The sequence below is a fragment of the Falco peregrinus genome, chromosome 4, assembly GCF_023634155.1.
Source record: "Falco peregrinus isolate bFalPer1 chromosome 4, bFalPer1.pri, whole genome shotgun sequence".
Lineage (NCBI taxonomy): Eukaryota > Metazoa > Chordata > Aves > Falconiformes > Falconidae > Falco > Falco peregrinus.
In genome coordinates this window covers 27,147,086-27,173,500 of record NC_073724.1, presented here as the reverse complement: position 1 = coordinate 27,173,500, position 26,415 = coordinate 27,147,086, and the positions used below count along the sequence as shown (strand labels likewise).

Genomic DNA, 26,415 nt, shown 5'->3' with positions numbered 1-26,415 from the left:
AGATCTTTGATAGCCTCAGTCGTCTTCAAGGGAAAAAGGGAAAATGAACAGAAATGAGTTCACAATTAATGCTTCAGTCACTTCCTCCTTAATCTCTAATGGGGCAACCCAAGCAGACAGGAAGAGGAGATGATCACACTGTAGGAGCGCAGCACAACACATGTAAATACTCTGCAGTCCTGGAAGCTTCTGTGAGTGTCAAGCAAGCTGTAAGAAGAGACAAGAATTATTCTAGCACTCCTAATTTAATAGTGCCTTTCTGTTACATCATGCAATGTTGGCATGGACTGCAGTTCTAATGGATCATCTTGCCTCACTTAAGCATTAAAGCTTACTTTCACCAAATAAGTATTATACATTTTAAGAAAAATATGTCTCAGGAAAAGGGACATCCTTAAGTCATCCTCAGCCTGCCTTCAGACTGGCATAGTTCCTAAATATAAATGATGTCCATTTGGGGCCTAACCTCCAGTACACTTGTGAGAAGCAACCTTTCCATAACATCCCTTCTAGGGACCACTAACAGCAAAACACACCAATATATCTCCTCTAAGAATTAAAAAGTGAACAAAAATAGTCTTGGAGCTTTCTAAACTGATTTCAAAGAGCCTTCAAGTGAGTAGCTTCAAAATGACAGCTCTGCTTTAGTCTCCTGGATTAGCTTGTTAAATCTATGAGCAAAACATTGGAAATGGCACATCTAAGGTAATAAAGCAAATAGCTGCAGACGTGGAATTTGGACTTCTACCCCAACCATAAACATTAAAACAAAACAAAAAAAAAGAGTGCAAGAGGCTAATAAGATTGTGGCTTTGCTTTTTTAATTATCCTTTTCAGCTATATCACACTCCTCTAATAAGCTAACGCAGCCAAAGTTAGAAGTCTCAGAAAACACACAGGAGTAGACTATATATACTCTTGAAAGGTCTCCTAATTTGAGTAGGAAGCAGCTTATCTATCTGTCAACAGGTCTTTGTGGCCAAAATACCAACTACCTACATCAAGGAGATCAACTTGCAAAGTTTAATCAACACCACAGCGTCCGTACATATTTGTCATTAGTGATTCGTTTCAATACTACCTATGCCTATCACACAATGTTTGCATATTATCATAAGAAAATACATAATTTGTAGAAGTACATATAAATATATATATTTGAAAACTAGCAACCCTAAAAATCAGCATGCTTATATAAAAAAAAAAAGTCCTTACAAACATGCTATAGGGCCTACAATAAGATCCAACAGCTATATTTAATAAACCACATTTGAATAACCTTTAGCAAGTTTAAAGGTCTCGCACATCCAATGTATTTGGTCTGCACAATGACACACAAATTTTTCTTGATTTGTGAGAAACACTGCTGGTCTTACAAACCAAATACACTGGACTTAACTTCAAATAACAGGCATTGCAAACCATTTAAGACATAATAATTTTCTTTTGCTTTAAAAGTCCTCATGCCAAGTGCAGGTTTTCCTGGTCTTTTCACTTCTTCCACTGTGCCCCCTTCCTCTCTTTTCGAGCCCACACCAGTTTCATTCTTTCCCACACTTTATGCACACACATCTGACAGCGTAAGGCACGCCAGCTTATGTGTGTGACCTCAGTATTTCCATGGCTCCAGATCAGCCTCATGGATCTAACCATTGCACCTTAGAAACAAGGTCTTCATCTGTGCTCCCTCTTCTGGTTTGCAAGCATACACCACAACCCCAGTAGGGTGACGTGGAGACCAACTGAACACGGCCACCAAGGTGCTGTTTATGGTCCCACCTCACCAAAAAACAACACAGACCCATAAAGAAACTGTTCCCAACCTGCATGTTACTGCTCACTGCAGCGCAACACACTACAGAAAGATCCCAGATCAGTATTCATGACAGTGATTTATCTTATTTCACTGCCTAACACAAAAGACCAAGTACTCAACCTCCAAGGACGCTGCAAAAATAGCTTCCAGCTAATTTTTTAAGCCCATCCTAATGTTAATTTTAGCTCTGGAAAAACCATCATGCATAACAGAACAAATAGCTTGGCACCTTTCATAAAGAAAAAAAGCAGTAATATTAAATGCTCATATTTGGATATGTCTGGAATAAGAGGCTTTCATTTTCAAGTTCAGAATGCATTTTAACCATTTTTTTATTTATTTTCATAATTTAAAGAAGGACTTAGATTACTTATCTTTATCAGCTTTGGCATCAAAGAGGAAAACGAAGGGGGAAAAAAGCCAACCGCACAGTCGCTTACTTTTCCAGCATAATGTTATACTGCAGCGGAGGTCTATTTTGAGAAGACTATGTTGCCAGTAGCGTAGCCTTCTTAGGTCATTTTGGTAGAAACTGTCAAAATGTAAGTTCTTTGGAGTCTTGCTGGATTTGGAACACTTTATCTGGCTTTATTTTACAACGAAATGGAAATCTGTGATCATCCTCTAATGAAAGTGTTTGAGGAAATGTTAAGCCTGGGTGGGAAAGAGCAAGCAAAGTCATCTGTGGTTTTCTCTGGAACACATGGGATATATGCTACAATGTAGGACTAGACAGAGTCAAAAGTTGAGGAAGGGAGAGAGGAACATAATTTAGGCATCTTTGTCCGCAAGAACGACTTGGGAATTATTAACTGAATGAGGCAGTGTGGAGAGAAGCTGCAGAAGCTGCTGGTTGTTGGAAGCCCTAAGCCCTATCTCTGCTCTGACTGTTAGAATGCAAGAGAATAAAAGCCATGGCTAAACCCAGGAAAAGGGGCTGGAAACCAAGGAGTACCTTTCCAAGGCAAGTGCCCCAGCTAATCACAACCACTTAACAGTGAGACATTGCATTCTTCACAGCCCCATTTTCATTCCTGTATTTGCAACTAAATTCTATCTCTCTGGAATATCCTAACAACTGGTAGTCAGAAGCAACAGATGTTGGCTTAGACCTCCAGCCTTTAGAGGGAATATGAAATGCACAAACTCCAAAGAAAGACAGAAACTCTGCAACACCACTGTGCCTGATAATATTTTCTACTAGCTACCGCCAAATGTTTTCCCAGATCTGCTCATGAGGGACATCTGGTATTCTGCATTAGCCAACATGAACTCATCTGGAACAATCAATAGCCTCAGGAACGTGGTGTAAATTCTCATACTTAAAGATGCTTTTTTGTGATGACAAAGTTACTTGACTCTTCTGAAGCTTAGGAGGTCACCAAAATTTTAGAAGACATCACATCACAGCAAATGGGCTCTAGAGTCCCTCTAGGTGAGGCACACTTGCCTCACCACCTACCAAATCTTGTTTGGCATACAGACATTTTAGTTTCTAGAAAGATTTGTTCAAAAGCAAATGATTCTGCATGGTCTGTAGCCAACTCCAGAAACGGTGCTTATAAACTCACTCAGAAGTCAAGTTAACACACGTGAAACTGGGTAACAGCAGCTTACTTTTACACACCAAATAGCAAATGTAGGGACACTCCAGCACAGGCGGCTTACTCAGCATCCATGGTTTTTTTGATTTATCTTGCAGTTCTTGTAGATAAACGAACATTTAAGCTACTGAAAAAATCCTGGAGAAATCTAAACATAAGTCATCGTAACACAATTTACCAACACTGATCAGCCGACCAACAGCATGTCTTCCAGATTCTCAACACTTTATTTACTGTTTATCCTCTCTGAGTGAAAAAGTGATGAAATTCAGTTTTGTTTTTTAAAAACATATACAGACTGCTACAGTCTGTATACCTTTCAAAATTACAGTTTATATTAAGAATTAAGTGTTACACACTGCAGCCTGTGGAAAACGGATGAGAAGACACTTTTCCCAATGAAGCATATGACAGCTGTAAGACTTATGTTTTCTATGTGATAGTAACATGTTACAGTCACAAACACTTGCAGAAGTGCAAGTGGTTAAAGATTTTCCTCATCACACCACATGCACACATTCATATTAAGGCCAAACATAGCTGAAACCTGTAGTAGATTGACCTTTCAAGCTTTTTGCCTAATTTCATCACCCAGATGTTAAATTACATGCTGAAAAAAATATATATACTAACACATTTTATGCTAGATCAAACTATAAAGTTCCAGAAGGACTTGACTCTTGAGGGTATCCAAGGCTTGCAAAGAACACAACTACTAAACAGGGGTTCATTTTTGTTGGATACGCTGTCCTGTAAAACCTATCTTTCTTAGGTCTGTTTTGCTCCCCCCTCACCCCCCCCTTTTTTTTTTAAACAAAGGTTCTGGAGGTCCAAAGTTTTTAATGAAAAAAGGGTAAAAATAAAATACAACACTTTATTTCACCTTAAAATTTCGGTTTATATATCTCTAAGAAAGTTTCCTTCTTTTCATCAGTGCCCAGATATTATAATTCAGCCACATGCGGAAGTTTTTCCTTTGCTCCAGATTTGGTTGGTTTGTTTGGCTTTTTTTTAAACAGTACTTGAAACTAAGCTCAATGTTCCAGGTAAGAGTGGATTATCTCACTGGATCTTATAATATAGTCACCATTACCATGGAAGCAAAGTAATTCTTCAAAATATACTGCCAAGTCCATTCCTTACCTAGGGGATGAACAGAACACTTTTTTTAAGTGCTGCCACTGAATGCTGACAGGTTTTTCCACAAGTAACACAGGAAAATACAAGAGTTTATTCTGCAACTGATTAAGAAGTTATAACGCAGCAACACGCATGAAGGCCGCAACATGCATGAAAGGTTCCTTCCAAATTACTAACAGACATGTCACACTAAACAGTCTCAGCAAATGCATTTCTATGCAGTTCCCATCCAAGGGAGCAGCTCTTGGATAAATCCAGAAGCAAGCTGAGCAGACTGCAAGGTGATCCGCTCCTCTGTCACCACCAAGCACCACTGCAGTCAATCAGAATCACTACAAGGACATGGGACAGAGGAAAGCTGACAGTTTTAAAACCAAAAGGTAAAAGGTGTATTTTTAATTTCAGTATGTGCAAGTATTTTTAATTGTACACTAGAAAAGCATGTTTTAAGACAATTACATGTGGAAACAGGGTGTCCTTTAGAAAATTCTTAAGGCCCAATACCTAGCTGGTAAAATGTAATGTCAAAGGTGGCCTTAAATTTCAAAACTAGCTGATGCTTTGGCATGCTCATTTGCAAGCCAGCATTCATTAGCTTAGAGACAATCAGATGACAAACACACAGAGGAAAATAAAATAGAAAAAAAGTCTTTGATTGTTTCCCCCACCCCATGATAAAGACATCAAAAGAAACACATAACAAGTAGGTAATCAGAACTAGTGGCTTCTTCTAGAATAACAATTCTCTCCCACGTTCTACCATGGTGACAAATTAATTCTGTGATCTGGTCTTTACATTGAGCCCAGGCAGAGTCAATGCCTGATGATTACAGAGGTAAATTTTCCATCCAGTTGACCACCATGGTTATCACTGTCTGAGTGTTTGTGTTTTCTATGTGTGTTGATAAATGTCAAAAAATACTACACAAGTCACCATGCACTAAACTGTAAAAATGCCTTAGTGCAGAGATGAATTAGTTTTGTTGGTTTTTTTCTTTTACTGTGGAAGAACCATAACTTTCAACACAACAAGCATGAGTTACGGAAGTCTAACTTAAGAATGGAAAGACATGGTCTTTGCCTCTCAAATGACTCAAATAGTAAACTCTCTTTACATATTTTATAGGAACTGCACAGTAAGCTGAGTGGGAACGCGTGTGCATTGGTGCATTTACACATCCCTATACTGCCAAACATGCAATTCCTTTGTCATTATTAATGCCAGTTACTCAACAAATTATTCAAAACAGTTGCTGGACTAAGCCGGCCAGTTTGGAGAGTAGATCATATCATCCAGAAAAGTAATGCTGATTTTACATCCCCAGCTGAAGAGTCTGCCAAGCCTGGGAACCGTCACATTCAGAAGCACTCCATCAGCACAGGGAATCAGACCTAAAAATATACAGCAGGTTTGCTTCCCTCCACCAACCTGACAGCAGTAGCTACTGCAGCACTGCGCTGAAGGTACTTCATTAACTCCCCTCGGGGTACTTGGGGCCAGCTGTGGCTGCCTAGAGAAAGAGAACCAGCATCTGGGACAGGCAGATCCTACTGGATGAAATCAGAGCAACTATTAAGCCTGCAAAGAAAGTTCTGGCTGTGATTCAGGTAACATTGTTATTTACTTTGTGAGTAAAGAGACACTGTACACAGGGTTACTGGGTCTATGCTCTGTGAATACAGTTTGGCTGGAAAAAAAAAATAAAAAAAAAAAAATACAACCACACCACACAATACACCACGTTTAAGTTCTAAGGGAACTTTTAGTTCCAGCCAGTTTGGCTGGAAGGGGACAAAAAATCCACTGCATTCAGTTCACAAAGTGAAAAATGAGCAAGTGAAGAGGGAATGAAACAGCTGTGTGTATTTGAAAAACAAAGTAGCCATGCTCTTACCAAACTTTTGCAAAGATCACAGGAAAACAAGAGTAAAGTTTCCTTATCATTTCACATAACACTACACACACTTTAAGCCCTCCTGTCACTAAACACTAAAGGCAGAACCAACAGCAAATTTGCTGTCTAATGCTCAAAATTGCTTTTCCCTGACAAAAGTATAAGAGAAAGCACAAACCACCTTTTTCCCCCCCTGCCCCCCGACACCTTCGAAAGCCAGAATACTCGACCAATTAATACCAAAAAATCTGGTGCAAGAAGGTGTCTTTTTGTGGTCAGAGTACCCACAGATGCACACACGCCACTGCCAATACTGCCAAAAAATCATGACAATTCGTGAGTCAGCATGAAGTGCTTATCATGAAAGTGTGTGTGTATCTAGCATGAGACAGCTAGTCGAGTAGAAAACCGATTTGGGGCTCAGATGGCAGGGAGGACCATACTACAGAAATTAAGAGACACACTTTTTTCTGCTTACCACTACTTTTAGAGATGAGAAGAAAAAAAAAGAGTATTTTGAACACTGGATAGAGCAAGTGTCAGTTGTTATCATTACAGCTTCATAAATGCATGTTGATCCAGTAATATTTTATGTAGCTAAAATAAGTTTCAGCTATTTTGAGGTAATGCCCAGTAGGATAGGTATTGTGTCCACTAATTAGAAAGCTGCCCATTGCAGCAGTGAACTATGAACCATTTAAAAAAATATTTCAAACTGATACTGCTTTATCTTGTCCTATGAAAGAAACATTTTAAAATTTAACATGAAAACAGAATTTCTCTTTCCGAGAAGTAGCATGTAACATGAGAAAATGGGATGAACTCTGACATGAGTAGCTAATGAACACACATGAAAGGGAAACACTTCCACAAGCATACACTTGTCTATTCGTTTCAAGGCCACAGAACACTATGAGGTCAAGATGAGCTTTAGAAAACACAACAAAAAGCAAATAAACATTCTGCTTAATAGTACTTAATTAATAAATATTCTGCTTAATAATAATATTATTATTAATTAATTAATTAATAAATATTAAGTACTCTTGTTGAGATGAAGGATGAAGCTTGCACTGACACCTGGATGACTGAAGGTTCCGCCCTTACCCTTTACATAGCAGGTGACTATTAAATCTATTAAACAATCACTGCGATGGGTAGAACACACAGGCACCTTAGACAACTTTAATCTAATAGAGCAAGTACAGAAACACTTTGCAGGAGCACAGAATCTGACAGCTTTCCACATTGCCCCTTCCACTACCTTTTTGGAATACCGCCTTCAAAACAAGACCTGTCACTGTACCTTAATGTCTGCTAAAGTCATCAAAAGAGAAGAGTAATCATCAGGTTTTTGCTTGGAAAAAAACCACACTTGGTTTTCAGTACCAAATATCCAGTATATTCAGCATGAAAAATAAAGATATTGGAAGTATTTTTATCCAAGCATGTCAACTAAAGCAAAACAGGCTTGTATTCCACTGTTCATATTCCAAGAATATTGCTTATAAAGCAGTCTTCTTTGAAACACACTACATATTAGTCATCCAAATGCATGATGTGAGCCACCTAGAAGAAAAGAAGAAAAATTATATAATTTTCAGATGTGCATCCTGACAGTACTTCCCTTGATATAGTATGTTTTTATACAATAAAAAAAAAATTAAAAAAACCCAACACACCAAGCCAATAGATTGAGTAGTTCTTAATTTAAGTTTTTCAATGGAATAATTTCCTGTGGGTTTTTTTAGAGTGATACTTTAGATGTATCCTTCAAAAGCCCCTTAACCACACCTTCTTTAGCCCACATTTTCAATGATGTGGTAAGAGTTGATAGGTAAACATTGCAAAGTATCAAAGTGATAGACAAGGAAGGAGCTGCTGAAGTTCCATATGCATATAAAGAATGACAGAAGATACGGCAGGAACTGAAAAAAAAAAAAATCACCATATGGAAATTTCTTGACATTTACTCCCGGCTTGTGTTATAAAAGAGAAAGCCACATTGTTCGAAGCTGAATTAAAAATTCAGGCTAATTAATGCACCTATAAAACTTCCATTTCCAGCTTAGAAATGAAGAGCATTTGAAAAGCAAGCCATTAATACCCTCCAATTATTTTCTGTGGTTTCAGAAGCAGCACAGACATACTACACTAGCTTCTGCAAGATGTTCTTTCCAAGTTCAGAAATAGAGCATTTGAAAAGAAACCTTTCTTTTCTTCAGACAGCTTCTAGAATCTGGAAATCATGTGCATGGAAAGGCTATATGAATGAACACACGTTCATTATTTAAAAAATAAAAAAAAAATAAACCACCTCTCATTTGTCCTGGACAGTTCATCTTCTACAAGCAATGAAAATTAATCCCTTGGACAACCACTCTCCTCTCCTGCCTCATAAGGTAAAGATGAAGAAAAATCTATTTTTAAAAACAATTCACACCCATAGGAAGCCATTTCTTTAGACTGTATGGCATGGGAGCAGGGGCAGAATGCCTGGATACACCAGGATGTACACTATACACAAAAGCTGCCTTTAGCATTCAGAACCTGCACGTGGTTTTGCAAGCACCCAGGCAAAGCCAAGTCCCTCAAAGGCAGCAGAACAGGCTCTGAAGGAAGAAGAAGGTAGAGACAGGGAAGCCAGAGGGGCCAAGAAAGACCTGAGGAATTTCAGAGGGGCTGAAACAGCTTCTCCCCCTTCCAACACATCTTTTCCAGGATACCTTCCTCTCCCCAAATTCACTCAGGTGTGGGGTTCTCACATAGCCTCCCCACTTCTCAGTTCCTAGAGGCAACTGAATGACTCCACAGTCTCCCACAGCAGCTCCCACCACCAGATGCGGTGCAACATAACAGAGCTGAGCAGATGCCAAAGCCCCACTTCTCCCCTTCCACCTCGCTGCCCAAGACAGCACACTGTGATGACTTCTGCCAGGCCAGTTTAGGTACTGAAACTAGCAGAAAAGAAACATTCCAAAACCAGTTTTCTAGTGGTTTTTGTCCCTGAAGTAACTCACTATGGTATAAGATGTATATGAACGGCTGCAGGGAGTAACGGGGGATGGGGGGTGAGGACTAGAAGAAAGCAGAGGTCAGACCCAACAGTCTTGTAAGGACACCTTCCATCAACAGCTACATCAGGTTGACCATATTCCAGATGTGCTCCCTCAAAGTGCTTCAGAGTGCCAGGGCCAACTCCTAATTCTTCCCCATATCAATGAAAAAAACCCAAATGCTTCCTGGTTTGGGGGATTTTTTTTTTAAACCACAATAAAACATAAGCATGTTCCCCAATTACTATAGATTTTGCAGTCATCTGCACTTGAGAGGGGAAAGAAAAAAATAGTCAAAGGGCTCACCAATCACTAGGTACAGGGGATGAGCTTCACCCTGAGAAAACCAACCATCCTGAATACAATGTATTTTAAACAGCAGATACACAGGGAGACAGGGATCACCTCATTATTTCATATGTTGAGCGAGTTCAAACTCAGCCACCAGAAACCCCATGGAGAAAGAAAGAGTTTCAAGAAGAAACTCAAGACCTTAGGAAAAAAAAAAATCTGTTGCAATGCTGGAGTGAATTCTTCCTGTTTTCAAATAGCAGTCACACAGATAACAGCACATCCAACCAATTTATTCAACCAGCCTTATGAAGCAAATAAACTCCTACCCAGGCAACAATGCAAGTTCATCTTCACATAAAGTTCCACTAGTCTTGAACTACTACTTCAATTCACTCACAGCAAATAAGCCCTCATTGAATACAACATTAGCTTTCTTACTCCAATTTCTTCTCTCTTCCTACCTCTGTCACTCCTCCCCTATTACACTCTGTAGCCCTTACTCACCCTGCCCTCAAAGCAGAATAGTCAAGGACTGATCACTCCCTGTGCACAGTTCTCTGTCCTTCTTTACTGTATGTCCTGGCAGAGGAGAATGCACCCCTTGTAAACATGACAGGTAACATTCAATACATAATGCAAGGTAAAAACCGAGGCAGATAGCCAACTTCATGAGAAAACTAACTGCCTCTCCCTGGAAACTTTTTTTTCCCCAAAGACAAAAATTAACATTTTGGTTAATATCATCTAAAGCTTTCAACAATTAAAAAAAAAAAAAAAAATCAAGAAAAGCAGATGCCATTAAATTATGATTTTCATATGAACCATAACCTAATGTCAGTAAAAAAACGTGAATTTTGATCATTTCTACTTGAACACATCAACTACATTTTGATTTGATTAGTCACATCGTATAGTCAAAACGAGCAACACTTGTCTTTTTGGTACTGAAGTTGCACAACCTGCTATGTAGTGCAGTGTTAAATGAACAGCCCACTTCTTTCTAGAGTAGGCAAGGCCTTAAAGGTAGTGCTATAGCAACATCCCATTTTTTGTGGGATGAAGGCCTAACATCACACGGAAAGTGAAATTTGAACTTAACCACCATTGGGCCGGCTTTTCTGTGCAAATGCAATCTCCACTCTCTTAAGGTAACTGTCATAGATGCTTCAAGAAAATCAGGCTTGTGCTAGCCCCATTTAGAGCAAGCCACAGTTCAATGCTATTGTTCGGGCATTCAGGTAAACATGAAGCATCCTGACTCTACTAATCTTAGACACAAGCTATTTCCAGATTTCTTCTCCAGTTCTCTACTGTTCTGTTTCAGCCAAACACAGAGCACAAGTAAAATACACACAGCTCAGACTTGTGACACATGCCTAGCTTGTTCTACATGGCCGGTGTAACTGTGCTTCTGGCAGCATTTACTGCCACAGGATAATGGGCATTTTGCTCTCTAAACATGAGTACGGCCAAATCCCAAGTAATGTAAATCACAAATTCAAGATTAAAAACAAACAGTGAAACTGCAAAATCTATAAGGTTTTGCTTACCTTGCTTATGGGCTGCATAATTTTATATGAATGTGTAAGGACTTACAGGAGAAAGGCCAACAGTTCAGCTGAACAATAAAAAAATATATCATGCAAAAACCTCTGAAAAATCTTCATCCTAAACAGGATACAATCAGTACTACAAAATTTTACAAATACTGATTTTATATTGACTTCCTAAACAAGGTTATTTTCAACAATTATGTCTTCTCTACCCCACCTCCCCAAAACAAACAAAAGAAGTATATATACAGAAATAAATTCTCAAGAACAGGATGGACACTTTCTTGGCCTTTTTGATTGTTAATGAAAATCACTACATAGTTCTCATTAATACACACGCACATACTCTGTATCTACAGATATCTTTTTTTTTAAAAAATACATATTCTAATATCCCAAGTTTCTTTCCCTTAAATTTCAAAGATTTCAAGCAGAATCCCAAAATAAACTCTATCAAGAACTAGATCATAAAAAGATTTATTCTCAGCACCTGACTTTAGCACACAAATATTCCTACTTTGTCTTCACCGCCTTTTTTCTATTCTCTGTATAAATCTTTTGTGTGTGTGTTCACAAAATCTTGCAAGATAGCCACCCGTTCTCCAGAACCTTATCTTCCCAAACTCCCAAAGCTAAAACTGATACTTGGCAATTCCCCTCATCATTTTGTAACAATTAAAATGAAAAAGCTTGCATTCAGTACCCACTGACAATGCTTTTATAATAGAATACTTTGAAAAAGGAAGTGTTTCATCTATGTGCTAGTTTTGGCTGGGGTAAAGTTAATTTTCTTCATAGTAGCTGTTATGGGGCTATGTTTGGATTTGTGCTGGAAACTGTTGATTACACGAGGATGTGTTAGTTATTGCTGAGCAGTGCTTACACAGAGCCAAGGGCTTTTCTGCTTCTCACTGCACCCCACTAGTGAGCAGGCTGGGGGTGCACAAGAAGTCAGGATGGAGCACAGCTGGGACAGCTGACCCCAACTGCCCAAAGGGATATTCCATACCATCTGATGTCATGCTCTGCAATAAAACTAGGGGGGGGAGGATGACCAGGAGCCACTGCTCAGGCACTAGCTGGACATCAGTCAGCTGGTGGTCAGCAACTGTTTTCATTTGCATCACTTGTCTTTCTTGGGGTTTATTGCTCTCTCTCTATTATTTTCCCTTTCATTACAATTTATTATTTTATTTCAATTATTAAACTGTTCTATCTCAACCTATGAGTTTTCTCATTGTTATGCTTCCAGTTCTTTTCCCCCCATCCCAGTGGACAGGAGTGAGTGAGAGGCTGTGTGGTGGTTAGTTGCCACCTGGGGTTAAACCATGATAAACTATTAACTCTTAAAACAGTTGTGAAAATACCCAAGTCAAGCAGCAAGTGTTTTCCTTACCATCAAAGGAAGTTATTTTTGTCCAAGCAATAAAACTCACAAGTGTCTTTGCTTAAAAGTTACTGAGCAGTTTTTTATCACACCCTTCTCCTATTTTAAGTCACCAGTGAAAATTATTTAATAGGATGCAGCTTTGCATTACCCACCACCACACTCATTCTGCTTCTTCAGAGTTCTTACTCAGAAATTTTTTTTTTCGGTTCTTCTTAGTTGGTTATTAAAACTAATGAAAATATTTTTCTGCTTGTATAGCAAATAATCAACTTGTTAAAGGGAGTTTCTATAGACTCCATACTAAATGAATACTGGTAGAGACTTCCAACACCATCACACCCTGATTTAGGTCAGGGAGGGTTTTGAGTCCTTGAGTACTTAGCATTTCTAGCTCCAGTTACCCATATGAATCTGTCTGACTGAAAAGATAAGCAAGCTTTGGAAAAAAAAAAAACAAACACACACGAAAAACCACAAAACTCCCCACAAAAACTAAACAAAAAAAACACCCTATAACACACCTCGGGCTCTTCCTGATACCAGTGAATAAAGAGGAAAGAAAAGACCCAACCTTTTCTACCTTTTCAAACCATATGACAATATTAACAGATTGACTTAAACATGCACACACAAGAGCACTGGTGCAAGTTGCAATAAAAGAAACTATCCCAACATTCTTGATTCAACCATGTCACTAAGGAATTGACATCACAGATTGAAGTTCTCAAGAAGAAAAACAAAACTAAATGGAAGACCAGTCTTCCTAAAAATGAAAATATTATACTGATCTGCACATGCTCTGATTGTTCTTAAATCAAAACATCCACTTTCAAAGTTCTCAATCCATCTTCTTTAGTAACTAGCAGAAGATGGGGAAAGAAAAGCATTGCTTGAGGTGTTTGGTTTTCATTTCTTCGCTTTCTCAAAAATTTCCAGAGACAAGGTTACTTCTGGTTACATCTTTTAAGCACTGTATCACTAGGCAAACAGTATTTAGAGAACATACATATCTAGCAGAGTTGCATCATCATTCATTGACCACTTGACAAGTTTACAGCAGTTCATAATACGAGGAGTGGTTTTCATAAATCTTTAAACTGCTGAAGCCATTATCACATCCAACATTACTAACATCACAGATATTAAAGCATTTGTCAGCTAACAAAACAGATAAAAATATAAGGTAAAGCTTTTCTATTAATAAGAATAGACAAATATTTCACTAAATTAATGCAGTCCTCCAGAAAAAAAAGGTGAAATGAATTCAGTTATTTGAATTATCATCCAGTACAATAAAATCCTTTTTAGAATTAAATTACCTCCTTTGAGTATAAAAAGGATAATCATAGGCTTTCTTACTGACACAGTCTTTTGTAAACACTGAAAGTAACTTACAAGCTATGATACTGTCATTTCAAAAAGCACTCATAAAACTTGTTCCAAAAATCATATGTATAATAGCATCAGTAACTTAAGTACATTTTTAATTGTCTCTCCATTAAGGTGCCTTTTTAAACATCACAGCACAATAAAAACATGACAAGGAAAATCACAGATAAAGAAAGATGCTATTCGGATAAACAGAAGAGATAAGCATCCTAAAATCCTCTTAAATTCCTAAAAAAAACAAACAAAAAAAAAAACCAAACCCAAAACAAAAAACCCAATCAAACAACAGACTGACTAATCTCAGAACATTAAATCTGAAAACTTACATCCGCTTGATCACATAAAAATAACTAAACCATGAAGCCAAGCCAAGCAACCTTATTCCCTGTAAAGAACAGAACCTAGTATTCATATTCTACAAACACAGGTTCTGGTTTGTTAGAATTTAAGTCAGATCTAGGAGAGGACCTTTCACAGCAGTTTGGCAGAACATCTAAAGACATTCAGAAGACACCTCTCATGCCACAGAGAACAGGACCAAGCACAGGGCTACAAACACTAAAAAAACAAGACAATAAATGTAAGACTCTGAGAGTCTGTTTATACTTGCTTCACTTTTACAAGTAGTAAGAACCCAAAAGCCCAAAAGTCCGTGCAGGTACCAAGTCAATCTACCTGATTACAGATGCTTAGCTACATAATGATAAGCACAGCAGATGAGAATGTGAGGTTCATCCACCCCAATAAAAAAGGACTTTATAAGAAGCTTCTCCACAGTGAGAAACCCAGCTTCAGGTGTAGCATCACAGGAAAAGAAGTTGCATTTGAGTGCTCTCTGAAAAGAGGAGTTCGAAGGGTTATGAGATTCTTTTGTTGTTGTTTTAAAGCTGATTCCAAGGGGTACAGTAGGGATATGGTTATTTATATCCAATTTTTAATGGAATAAATTTAAACTCAACAATAATGGGTGGCAATGCAAAACTTAAGCAGAAAAGTAAAGATCCATGTATGATAAATTTACCTACCATGCACCACAAATGAGCATCACTGTTAAGGATGGGTCCAAGTCTTGGTATACTCCTGTTTGTCACACAGGGTTAACTCCCCATAAATTACACTTTTAACAGCCACAATGAGGTAGTGCAGGTGTCTACTTTCTTACCCCTTCCTGCAGCCCTAGTTTTGGGAGCATTCCTTTCTGGTGACAAATGGCTCACATGAGTCAGAACTTCTCCCACAAAGGTAACTGTGTGACAGAGAGTCCAACCTAGCTTTACAATATCACCACATCTTAGAGACTGATGGCCACTCATGTGGACATCTTGTTATTTTCTAAGTTACTGTGTGTTATTTGGCAGAGCTACAAACAGTAGCAGAGGCACAGGAGCTATGCCCCCCAACTCTGGAGGGTCACTCAGTCACATTCAGGTGGTATCCAGACACCCATCTTTCCATATGAAAGTTTTAGACCCTGCTATGAAAGCTCTGAAATAGAACAGACCTCTGCAGACATCATGAAAACAGCCATTCCCAATAAACTGATTTTCTAAATAAAAATATTTTCTACGAATACAGGCTTAAACCCTTGCTAACCTCTGTCCACTATCCTGACCTATTGTTTTACAGTTCATCTGCTCAGTACCAATTAGAAACGATGCTGTGCCCTTTACTCAGATTTACTTTGATCTGAAAGCACTCCATTTCATATTCAGCACAGCAGCACCATCATTCCTCCACTACTGATACCTAAAGAATCACCACTCCATACCTGTGCTCATTCTAGTCTTTCCCCAAGCAACTGCTAAAAGTAATTAAGAGAGAATAACAGGCAAGACAGACTTCTGATGCAACCTAATCTGGCAATTTCTACGTGTACCTTATCTATCCTACTAATCCTCTCTCCCGAATTACAGATACTACCACACTATACATGTTTATGCAGCCCACACTACAGAAATATTCACCTGCCTTGTACAGCTCCACATCAGAGTACTGATCTAACAAGGTTTGTCAATCACTACCTATGCTTTGAAATTCATTACAAGAAAAGGGTTTGGGTTTTGTTGTTGTTTTTTTCTTTAGAGAATGATGCCACAAGGTTTATACCAAAACAATTATTCCAGACCGTTACTAGATTGGTGAATTTCCAAAAAGGAGGTGGGAGAGAGGCTATGTCAGTGAAAGTGAGATTAATATTTCTACATGATATTTTTGTTTTCAGTGTCAGATGAACATCTCCAATCTTTAGAAATCAACAGAAACTCTACTATGAAGCATCTATATTTGATGCACAGTACACAGCATGACAGACTGCACAGGCAAGAAAAGAAAAAATTACCAATGGTCACATTTGTCACAAAACCAGCTTGGCATTCTTTTCCATTTCTGCACACATCACTTTTCCAGATTATGCCTATATTCCCTACTCACCTAGCAACTGTGGATGACTGTTGAAGCAATTGCAAAGTATGAGTCTCTAAAAGACCCTACATGCACAGGTACCACATGAAAAAACCTGCACAGATAATTAAAACATAATAAGGTTTTATGTATGCTATGTAAAATTTTATATCCAGTAGCCACCTTCAAAGAGTTTATAACCCATTTTAAGCTTATTCTAGATAAAAGCTCTTATACATTAATTGATCAAGCCAAAATCTAAATTCTCATATCTATTAAAACTATACCCTGACTTTAAGAAGTATCTCTTCAAGTGGCCATGTATAACACAGCTTATTCATGCCACTGCCTGCTGAATCAAGGCTGCAAACTATAACTGTAAAAGCTGACCGGCAACCTAAAAAGAGAAAATCTGTATGCACAACAAAATAAAACTAAAAAAAAAAAAAAAAAAAAAAAGATGCTGAAGGTCATAAAAAAGTTCAGCACCAGCCAAGTTCAAAACTACTTTCTGTAGGTAATCTGCCTGCAAGACCACACGAGCAGTTAAATGCTGTTTACCATCTCGCTTCTTTCCATCAGAAAGGCCTTCCTTCTAACAGCAAAGAAAGAACCAGTATTTTCAGGCAAACTAGTTTTTCAACCCAAATGCACAGAGGGATTAAAAATGGGGTTTACACTGGAACCTGTCTGCTTCATGAAGCTCTCATAAAATTGGAACAGATACCTGGCTGTTGCCTAGGAAACAGCAAGTAAAGTCAAGCCCTGTGTAAACTATTAGGTCTTTTAACAACCAAAAAATTAGAAACAAAAAGAGTAGCTCAGTACAGGTATGATTTACTGCAATCTACAAAAGATGAACTCGGTCCCAAGTACTCCATATCCTTGAATCAAGCAAAGCCAGTTACAAGCTTCAAAACTTGGGATTTCATTTCAGAAGGAACTTTCAGGTTCTTCAGGAAAAATACTATGATCTGCCTTTACTTAAATACAAATCTCAGCACTGGCAACAGCTGTGTCTTCAAGTATGCAGAAAGGTACAGATTTCATACATACCAACAGAGACTGAAGCTTCCTATACATACATATAAAAAAAAAAAATATATATATATATATAAACTGCCATCTACCCGAGCTAATAACATTTGAAGCAGCATATCCCTTTCTCTCCCTTTGATTCTGTCTCAAGAGTGACATGAAGATCTGGGAGCTTTTCCTAAAACACTGTCCCTAAACAAACAGAAAAGGTGAAGCAATTCAATTACCTGGAAATAAATATCATACTACGTGACCTGTTCCTTATCTACATGAGCATATTTTCCTTCTCCTCAAAGTTTCCACTGTAGTTACTGCTGCTGTAGCTCTAGCGGTATCAGCCAGTAACATGACCCAAGGAAAGGAGAGTGAGCTGCTAGTGTTGTAGCCGTCACACCGTGTGAAATTGCTGTGAGCAGGATGAGACAATGATGTGCTTGAATGATAGCAGCTGTTCTGCGCTGGCATCGCCACCAGCAGAGCTGTAATCACAGCCAGGTGTAACGGTGGGAATTTTGGGGGATAAAGGCTACGCCTGCACCTGTGGCACACTCTGTAACTTCCAGCCACGCAATATTTGTTTTTTAAAGACCATCTGTCATTCTGACAAGCTCCCTACCTGAGCGTCACTGGAGCAAGCTACCTTTTGTATTTCCTTAACAAGGCCTTTCTCCCTTTTGCACAACGTCCAATTTCAACCTCATACGTGCCTTGCAACCAGAAAATGATACGGTAAAAATGGTGTAGGAACCACTGTAGCATAAGAATTCAAAACACTCCTAGTTGCTGTGATCAAAGCAAAATCCTTTAGGAGATTATCTGCACCAGAACCCTGAGAAAATCCTGCGGCTCAAGTACTTTTATACTGCGTCTTTGAGATAAAGCACAATTTCCCCCGTCACCGAGCAGGGCTACCTCCAATTAGGTTTAACTACGGTGAGAAGGTTCTACCAGTGGCCGTTGTGCTTCTTGATCCATCCATGCAGCTTCGGGCCTGGCCACTAGCTGTGAACGCAACAGTCTACAGATACAGACCACAACTCCGAGGCCATCAAAAGGAAGATTTATTTGGGAAACGAATAAAAAAATAAAAAAAAAAGAAAACCGATCCTAACCAACCACTCATTCAAGCAACCAGAAGTACGTGCCTCACGAGCGAGGGGTAAGAGGCGCCAGATCCCCTCGCGCCCCAGCACCCATCATCGTGGGAAGCAGCAGAGGGGCAGCGCTCGGATCTGGCGATGATTTCACCGCTTCGCTAAAAATATCGCTCCTGGAGGCGCCGGCGTGTCCGGGGCGGCGGGTACCGCGGGAGCGGAGCGGGGCGGAGGGGCCGGGCGAGCCCCTTCCCGGCGGCGCGGCCAGGCCAGGCGGTGCCCGCTCCCGTAGAAGTTCCCCCCTCCCCCGGCAGGTCACCGCTACCCTCACCTCGCCCGCGGAGGCGGCGCGACCACCGCCACCCACCTACCCACCCACCCCCGCCGCCCCGGTTCCGGCTACCGTCGCCGCTGTGGCATTCTCAGGACCGCTCCGCTCGCCCCTTCACGCCGGCGTTTCAAGGCGGGCACGGCTCTCGCCCCACCGCGGCCGTACCGGCCAGGAGCGCCCGCCGCGGGACGCGTTCGTTGTCCCTTAAGGAAGGGAGAGGGCAGCGCCCCATCCCGCGCGGAGCCACCGGCGCGGCCCGGCAGGTGCCAGGGGCAGCGGGCGCCCCCCCCGCCCCCAGCCCGAGCCCCGCTGCCAGGGAAGTTGAGCGCGGCGCGGGCGCTCCCCCCGCCGGGCAGCCCCCCCCCCCCCCCCCCGCCGGGCAGCCCCTCACCCCTTCCCGCCCCCGCCGGGCAGGGGCAGCGCCCGCTGCCGCGGGACGCCCGCAGGTCGCGGAGCAGCTGCAAACACCTACCCGGAGAGCTTCCCAATCTTCACAAAGCTAAACACATCCATCCATGCAGCCGGCTAGCTCTGCCCGTCACACTCACTCACTCCAGCAGCGGCGGCGGCAGCAGCAGCAGCTCCATGTCAGGAGAAGGTTGCGTCCAGCGGCAGCAACAGCCCTGGCGAAGGCAGGAGCCGGCGGAGGCAGAGGCTGCTACCCCCCTCCGGCAGGGAGCTGGGCGTGCAGCATCTCGCAGGAGCAGCATTCATCTGTGCGCAGCCCTCCCCCTCTGCTCCCCCCCCCCCTCCCCGCTCTCTGCCTGCCTTGCCCCCTCCCCGGGGTAACTCAGGGAGCGGGCAGGGCGCCGGCGGCTGCCCGCAGGAGGGCTGCCCTCAGCCCGGCTCCCCGCCGCGCCGCGCACCGGGAGGCTGAGGGCGAGGCGGCGGCGCTCCGCCGCCCGCTGCCTGTTTGCGGTATCCCCAGAGGAGGAGGGCGGGGGGCGCTGAGGGAGGTGGAGGGTGTGGAAGGGTGAGTTTCTCCTCTCGCCGGCAATATCTCCCCCTCCTGTGGGGGAGCGGAGGGCGCAGGCGGCGCCGGCCCGGGCGAGCGCCGCCCGCTGGCTCCAGCCCGAGGCGGCGCTGCGGCCGCCGTGAGCGGGCCGGGCCGAGGGGCCTGGCCGCCCGCCGCCGCGGGGCTCCCCGCAGGGCTTCCCGGGGCAGGGGGCCGGGGCTTGCGGCGGTGCCCCCTCTCGGCACCCCGGCGCTTCCCCCGGAGCAGCGGGGGGCACGCCTGAGGGAGAGGGGAAGGGCAGCGCCGGCGGGTGGGAGGCGGCTCCTCCCCGGTCGGGGAGCAGCACCCCGCGCTTGGCAGGAGAGCGCAGCCCTCCAGATCGAGAACTGCGGAGAGCCGGGAGCCCGCTTCCCCCCGCCGGTGATCGCCCCTCAGCGATCGCACTGCTCCGTCCTCCCTCAGGTGGGGAAGGATCTGCTGGCCTTCAGCCCGCACGCTGGGTGCTCACCGACGGTGGACCACTGGCAGGCAGCCGGGCTGAAACCATCAGCCTGGCTGTGTCACCATCCCGTGAGCCCTCCACCCGTGCCAGAGGAGCCAGAGGAGAGGCTTGGAAGAATGGAGCCCTCACTGCGACAGGAGCACGGCAAGGCTGCTTCGTGGCAATGTAATTCAAATCAAGCGTTCTTCTTACCATGTCTTAGTGGAAAAATTATACGTCCCGATGTCCTGACACCAGAACAGTAGAGACACGCTGCCTTACACTTCTGTCCTGCATCAGGCTTCAAAAGAGACCCTGGAGTTTAGCTATCCATAAGCTTCCCATGAGGGAGCAGGACAGGAAGGCAGGTGAAATTCAAATTCATCTTCACGCAAGCTTTACACTGCAAAACAATAATTCTCAGCATAGGAATGAATTTTCTCCACCTCAGTGTTTTTATTTGTGGTTTTGTTCGCTGAATAGATTGATATGCTCTTTACTTCCTGCCTTTATAGAGTTTCGGTCTCTTCTGCAGGCTTACACCTGCGCTCTCTCACCAGCAAAGAACTTCAGAAAGAATAGTAGAGCCCAGCATGCAGGAGCCAGCAGCCAGATGGGAAAAAAATGCACTTTTTAAATATTAAAACTTGTATTGATAAGAGAACAAAAAGAACAGGCAGTGCAAACACTCACTGTGAATTGGGTTTCAAAGTATTCTTTAAAACAATAACAACAAAGAATGATTGATCATCTATTTACACTGGGAGAACATTGAACTGCCAGCCAAAAAACACTCGCTGGCCTACCATGGATGTAAATGGTTTGGGCATATCCTCAAATGCCATATGAAGTATTTTATGCTAGTGCATCAAAATATTTATGTGGTTCTTACATGTAACTATATTTATTTTTTGTTATACCAGATTTTTTAAAACTGCAGAACCTGTGCCTGTCATTCACAGTGCTCTATTGATTGGTAAAAGTTACAAAGATAACACAGTTTCAGCTGGTTATAAACTGATTTATTTATAAACCTGTCATTATTTATTTATAGACTGAGGAGATAGGCCAAGATCCTACAAAGCTAACCAAAGCTGATAAAATGATATACCATATATAAAATTAAACACATATGTTTTATATCAAACAAAGTTCCTGTCTTGAGCACTTGTCCTGGTTTTAGCTGGAATAGAGTTAATTTTCTTATTAGCAGCTAGTGCAGTGCCATGGTTTAGATTTAGTGTGAGAACAATGTTATAGCACACTGATGGTTTTGGTTGTTGCTGGGTGTTGTTCATACGAAGTCAAGGACTTTTCCGTTCCTTGGACCCTGCTAGCAAGAGAGCTGGAGGGGCATGGGAAGTTGGGAGGGGACACAGCCAGGGCAGCTGACCCTAACCAGCCAAAGGGATATTCCATACCATGCGGCATCACGCTGAGTATATAAACTAGGGGAAGAAGAAGGAATGGGGGGGCATCTGGCATTATGGTGTTTGTCTTCCCGAGTAACCGTTACACATGACGGAGCCCGGCTTTCCTGGGCATGGCTGAGCACCTGCCTGCCCACGGGAAGTGGTGAATGAATTCCTTGCTTTGCTTTGCTTGCGTGTGTGGCTTTTGCTTTACTTATTAAATTGTTCTCATCTCAGCCCTCGAGTTTTACATTCCTTTCTGATTCTCCTCCCCATCCCTCTGGGTGAGGGCGGAGTGAGCAAGTGGCTGCGTGGCACTTGGTTACCAGCTGAGGTTAAACCACAACAGCACTTCACGCTCCAAGGCACATAAAGGTGCCTTAAAGCATAGTGGTGAGAGCTAGAGAAGTGGAGAAGTTCTAAGGGGTCACTAGAATTTCTGTGGTTTCGGAGTCTTTTGGTGGAAAGACAAATGTGATCCTAAGATATACTGACTGAGGTATTTCCAGTAGAGATATATAGAAAAGTAGAAAGCATAAGATCTGATTAGAAATGCTGTACTCAGCTTATTCAAAAAGTACATTTGAGAAAAGTGAAAGCACGTGCAGGAGGATGCTGCTAAAAGAGTGTTAAAGGCAATGAAGAGTCAGTCTTACAAGAGGAGACTGGAAGAGCTTTGCCTAGCAAAACAAAGACTGAGAGGTAAAAAAGATTGTTGTTTATAAATGCATCAGCATGGTAAACACAGGGTGTGTACCCAAAATGATAAGGCTTTATGGAAAGTCTTTAAAATGTGAACTAAGCTGAAATTGTCTTCTCTTTCTTTGGCATTCCAAACATAGGTGAAATATTGCTATGTTTATAGCTACATTTATATTTTTGTTTTCCTAGGCATAAGCTATTGCAACAGTACAAATTTTCCAGAATGGCGGTGGATATACTGGTGGAATAGCTGACATCCTGCCATTAATAGCAGTATCACAGGAGTCTTGCTCCCAGATGTGCAGACATGAACAGAGAACCTGGACAAGCGTGCTTCGTCCAGTTGTGCTGAATGCTGGTAACTTTTTGCAGCTGTATTATATGAGAATCACGGGGGGGGGGGGGGGGGGACCACACACACGGGGGGGGACGGGCACGGGGACACGGGGGATCAGGGGATGGGGTGGGGCTGGGAGACTGGGGTATCAGAGCGAGTACTTCAACTCATGGTTCTTCGGGTTCTGGTGTCACAGCACCTGGGTATAAAACTAGATCGGAGCTGTAGGAAAAGATTACAATTTGCCTACGCAAAGAAGTGAGGTGGTGGGTGTTGTTCTATTTCGAGAGGAAATGTTGATATATGTAGTTTGGATTGGCTTTGGAGCCATCATCTGTACAGTGAAATCGTATTTTTGTATTATGTCTTCATTTGCAAGATCATCAACGAGACAATGTCACGACTGAACTCTTGCACATACATTTATACCTTTTAGTTACTGCAGCAGGATTCTTCTCACTGATAACCAAAAGTTAGGGACTCAGCATCAGCTAATCATACCCTACCTCTGTCATGGACAAGCACCTATCACTCTACACCCATCTCCCAGAAAAAGCGACATAAATTGCCTTTTACAAGTGCATAATTTTCTCTGTCAACTCCAGTGGGAGGAAGCCCAGATGCCTACCTTTGACTAGAGGACTGTCTTGCACATGTCTAAGGTTAGGTGAAATGAAACCCGTTTGAAGGTGACAAAGGTACATGTAAACGCTGAATAAGAACAGACAGCCAAAGACAGCAGAACAACATGTATTTAGTGCCTCAGTAGCAAGCAATAATTGAGCATGAAGTTCTTAATCTTAAAGCAGGAATCCAACATCAGTTCCAAGCTGAATTCCTAGCTGGCATTTTTTTTTTTTTTTTCTTTTAATAGCATAGCAAATACAGCTTTGTAAGGATGCTTTGTTACCGTGTACTATTACCTTTTTATTACTTTTGTCCAAAGTAATCCAATTAGGACACTTAATACTAATTTTTTTTGTGTAATCATAGATATCCTAGTGTAGACTGTGAGCCAGTAAAAGCCTTAATTTCATATAGAATGGCAGTTTCATATGCATTTATAGAGAAGGGAGCCTGTCTCATTTTATAATGCTCCTTGTTCTAAAGGAAATGACAGACATTTTAATGTGCATAGGAATGTTATGCCATCTTAAATTTAAAACAAATTAAGTCACTGTAAGGACTTAATTTTTTGAATACCCTAATTGTTTTGATCCTAGGGAAACTGCTATGAAGATACAACGTAGACATCTCTATGAATGACATGAAGAAACATTTATTTTTTTCTTCCTGGGTTTTAGGGCTTTACATTTTTCCTTCTGAAGCACTGAATACTCACCAGCAGAATATGCTTTGGGTTTTCCGGGATATCACACAGCACAAACTTTTAGCCCTGCAGCTAGGCCAAGAATATCTTTTTTTATTACTTACAAGATTTGTAGAATTTGATCCTGGGTAATTTAAATGAAGACAGATAGAACCCCAAACTGAAGGCAGAATATGAAACCTCTGAAAATGTCTGAGGTCTGGTTTTCGTTTTAATACTCCTGGAGGTGTCACAAGTTTTCCTCTCACATAAATTAAAACACCATCTCTATAGTTTTTTTAAGGCTAGTCAAGGTTTTTTTAATGATTTAATGATAATAAAATCAGAGGAATCTTAAAAAGAAACTTAAGAGTGCCATATCTCACCTTCAGAACAGTTTCAAATTGATCAGATTGGAATGATTTTTTACCCCCTGAGATAACAGCTGAAGGTTCCAGGATTTTTCTGTAGTGCTTGATGACACTTCTCATATCCAAATGGCAACAATGTTTAGAGGAATGTGATAATAAAATCCATTGAGTAGTGACATGTTAATATACAGGTGGTGATGGCAAAGTTTTAAGGAAAGATATTTTGTTGCGATCTGGTACTTAAAGATGTATCTTATGACTATGTCATGTAACAAGTTCTGTAATACTCTGGTCTACTTGTCTTTTATGCTGTTACATTCTTTTTTCAGCCTTGAAGCTTCAAAACTTGCATTTTTTAGAATCCATTTATTTACCCTGTATACAAGTCCATGTAAAAGCATTGGAGCTGGTACAGATTTTCTCTGTGTCCACGATCAAAGCATTATCAAGAAATTCCTCTGCTTACCTTGAGTCCATACACCCAGCTTCTATATATCCTTTTTGGCACCTTTATCAAATAGAGTTTTATCAGGCATATTTTTTTATTGACCTATGCAGACTGTTAAGCACCAAGCGATTTAAACTTTGCTGTATAATTTAGTGTGGTAGACATGACATGTCACATGCAAATGCAAAATTAAATCATAGATGATTGAAAATTTAAAAAGCAGATCAGATTTTCTTTCTTGCCAGTTAAGAAACAAATAAATCTAGAAGCCTAAGGATACTGAATTATATGGAACAAGATGAGCAAGTGTATTGCAACTGATGCAACAATTCTGCTGAAGCCAGACATACATAGTCACATCTATACAAGCAGGTTGGTTAAAAAGACAGTTAACAAAAACTAGTGGTTTCTATTATGAACTAATAAGTCTCACAGTACGTTGAACCCGTAACATTAAAAACTTAAAAGGAATGTTTTCGTATGTTGCAATAAGCAGATGAGATCAATGTAAGGAACGGGACCTTGGGCAACATAAAAATAGTAACGTTTTCTGCTTTAATAAATAAGACAATACTAACACATTAGTTATTTTAAAATAATCTCAACTTTATAAAAAAAAAAAAAAAGGATTCACTTTTCCATAATGATTATGTATTAAATATTCAAAGCAGAATATGGCAAGAGCAGACTTATCTACAGTGGCTCTTTTACTGACAAAAGACCCAATTCAAGGAAATCTCTAGAACACACTTATAAGATGAGCCCTATTTATGGCATCACTTAGTCTAAAATGTAACTTAAAACAACTGCAAAGTTAAGCACATGTTTAAGTGTTGTTGCAATAAATACGATTTCACAAATCATAAGAAAATATATAAAGGTGAATCAGAAAAAAGAAATGTGAAATGTTAATGTGCAAGTAAGTGAGCTTAAAACTGATTTACAATAAAGGGAAAATTGAGGGAAAAGTAAAACCTCATCCACCCTTTCTCAAGGCATATCTGAAATATATGGTGAGTTTTACATATCAGGGGCATACTCTATTTTCTCTGAAGACATCATTGAAACAAACCAAGGACAAGATGGTTGTATTAGAAACATACTGTAGTGGGAAGCCTTTATTTTTGTTTGTAATCTGAAGTTTAAAAACTCCATAAATATTTTTAATTATTATTATTTGCCAGCACCAGAATATGATTTCAGTTATGGCTCATAAATTTGCCAGCTTGTCTGTCTGTGAACACAAAGAATTTGTTTTGTTTTCCTTGTCAGAATAGGACATTACCATGAAACTGAAAAAACACTGTAAACTTTTGTTCTGTGTGGATTTTCCTGGGAAATATCTGCAACCATCTGAGCTGAGGGGGGGTGGGGAAGACAATTTCATAGAGCAAAATAGC

The 26,415-nt window shown here is 41.0% G+C and overlaps 1 protein-coding gene across 2 annotated transcripts in view; it reads right to left on the bottom strand.

Annotated features, from left to right (window-relative positions):
• The window catches only part of FRMPD4 (FERM and PDZ domain containing 4), a 298,663-nt gene extending 278,952 nt beyond the window's left edge, over nt 1-19,711 (bottom strand). For both annotated transcript variants that reach the window (XM_027785446.2, XM_027785450.2), the window contains exon 1: nt 19,473-19,711. In XM_027785446.2, the coding sequence (XP_027641247.2) occupies nt 19,473-19,513 (41 nt within the window). In that variant the 5' untranslated portion in view covers nt 19,514-19,711. The remainder of the gene's footprint in view (nt 1-19,472) is intronic.
• Nucleotides 19,712-26,415: the final 6,704 nt, after the last annotated feature.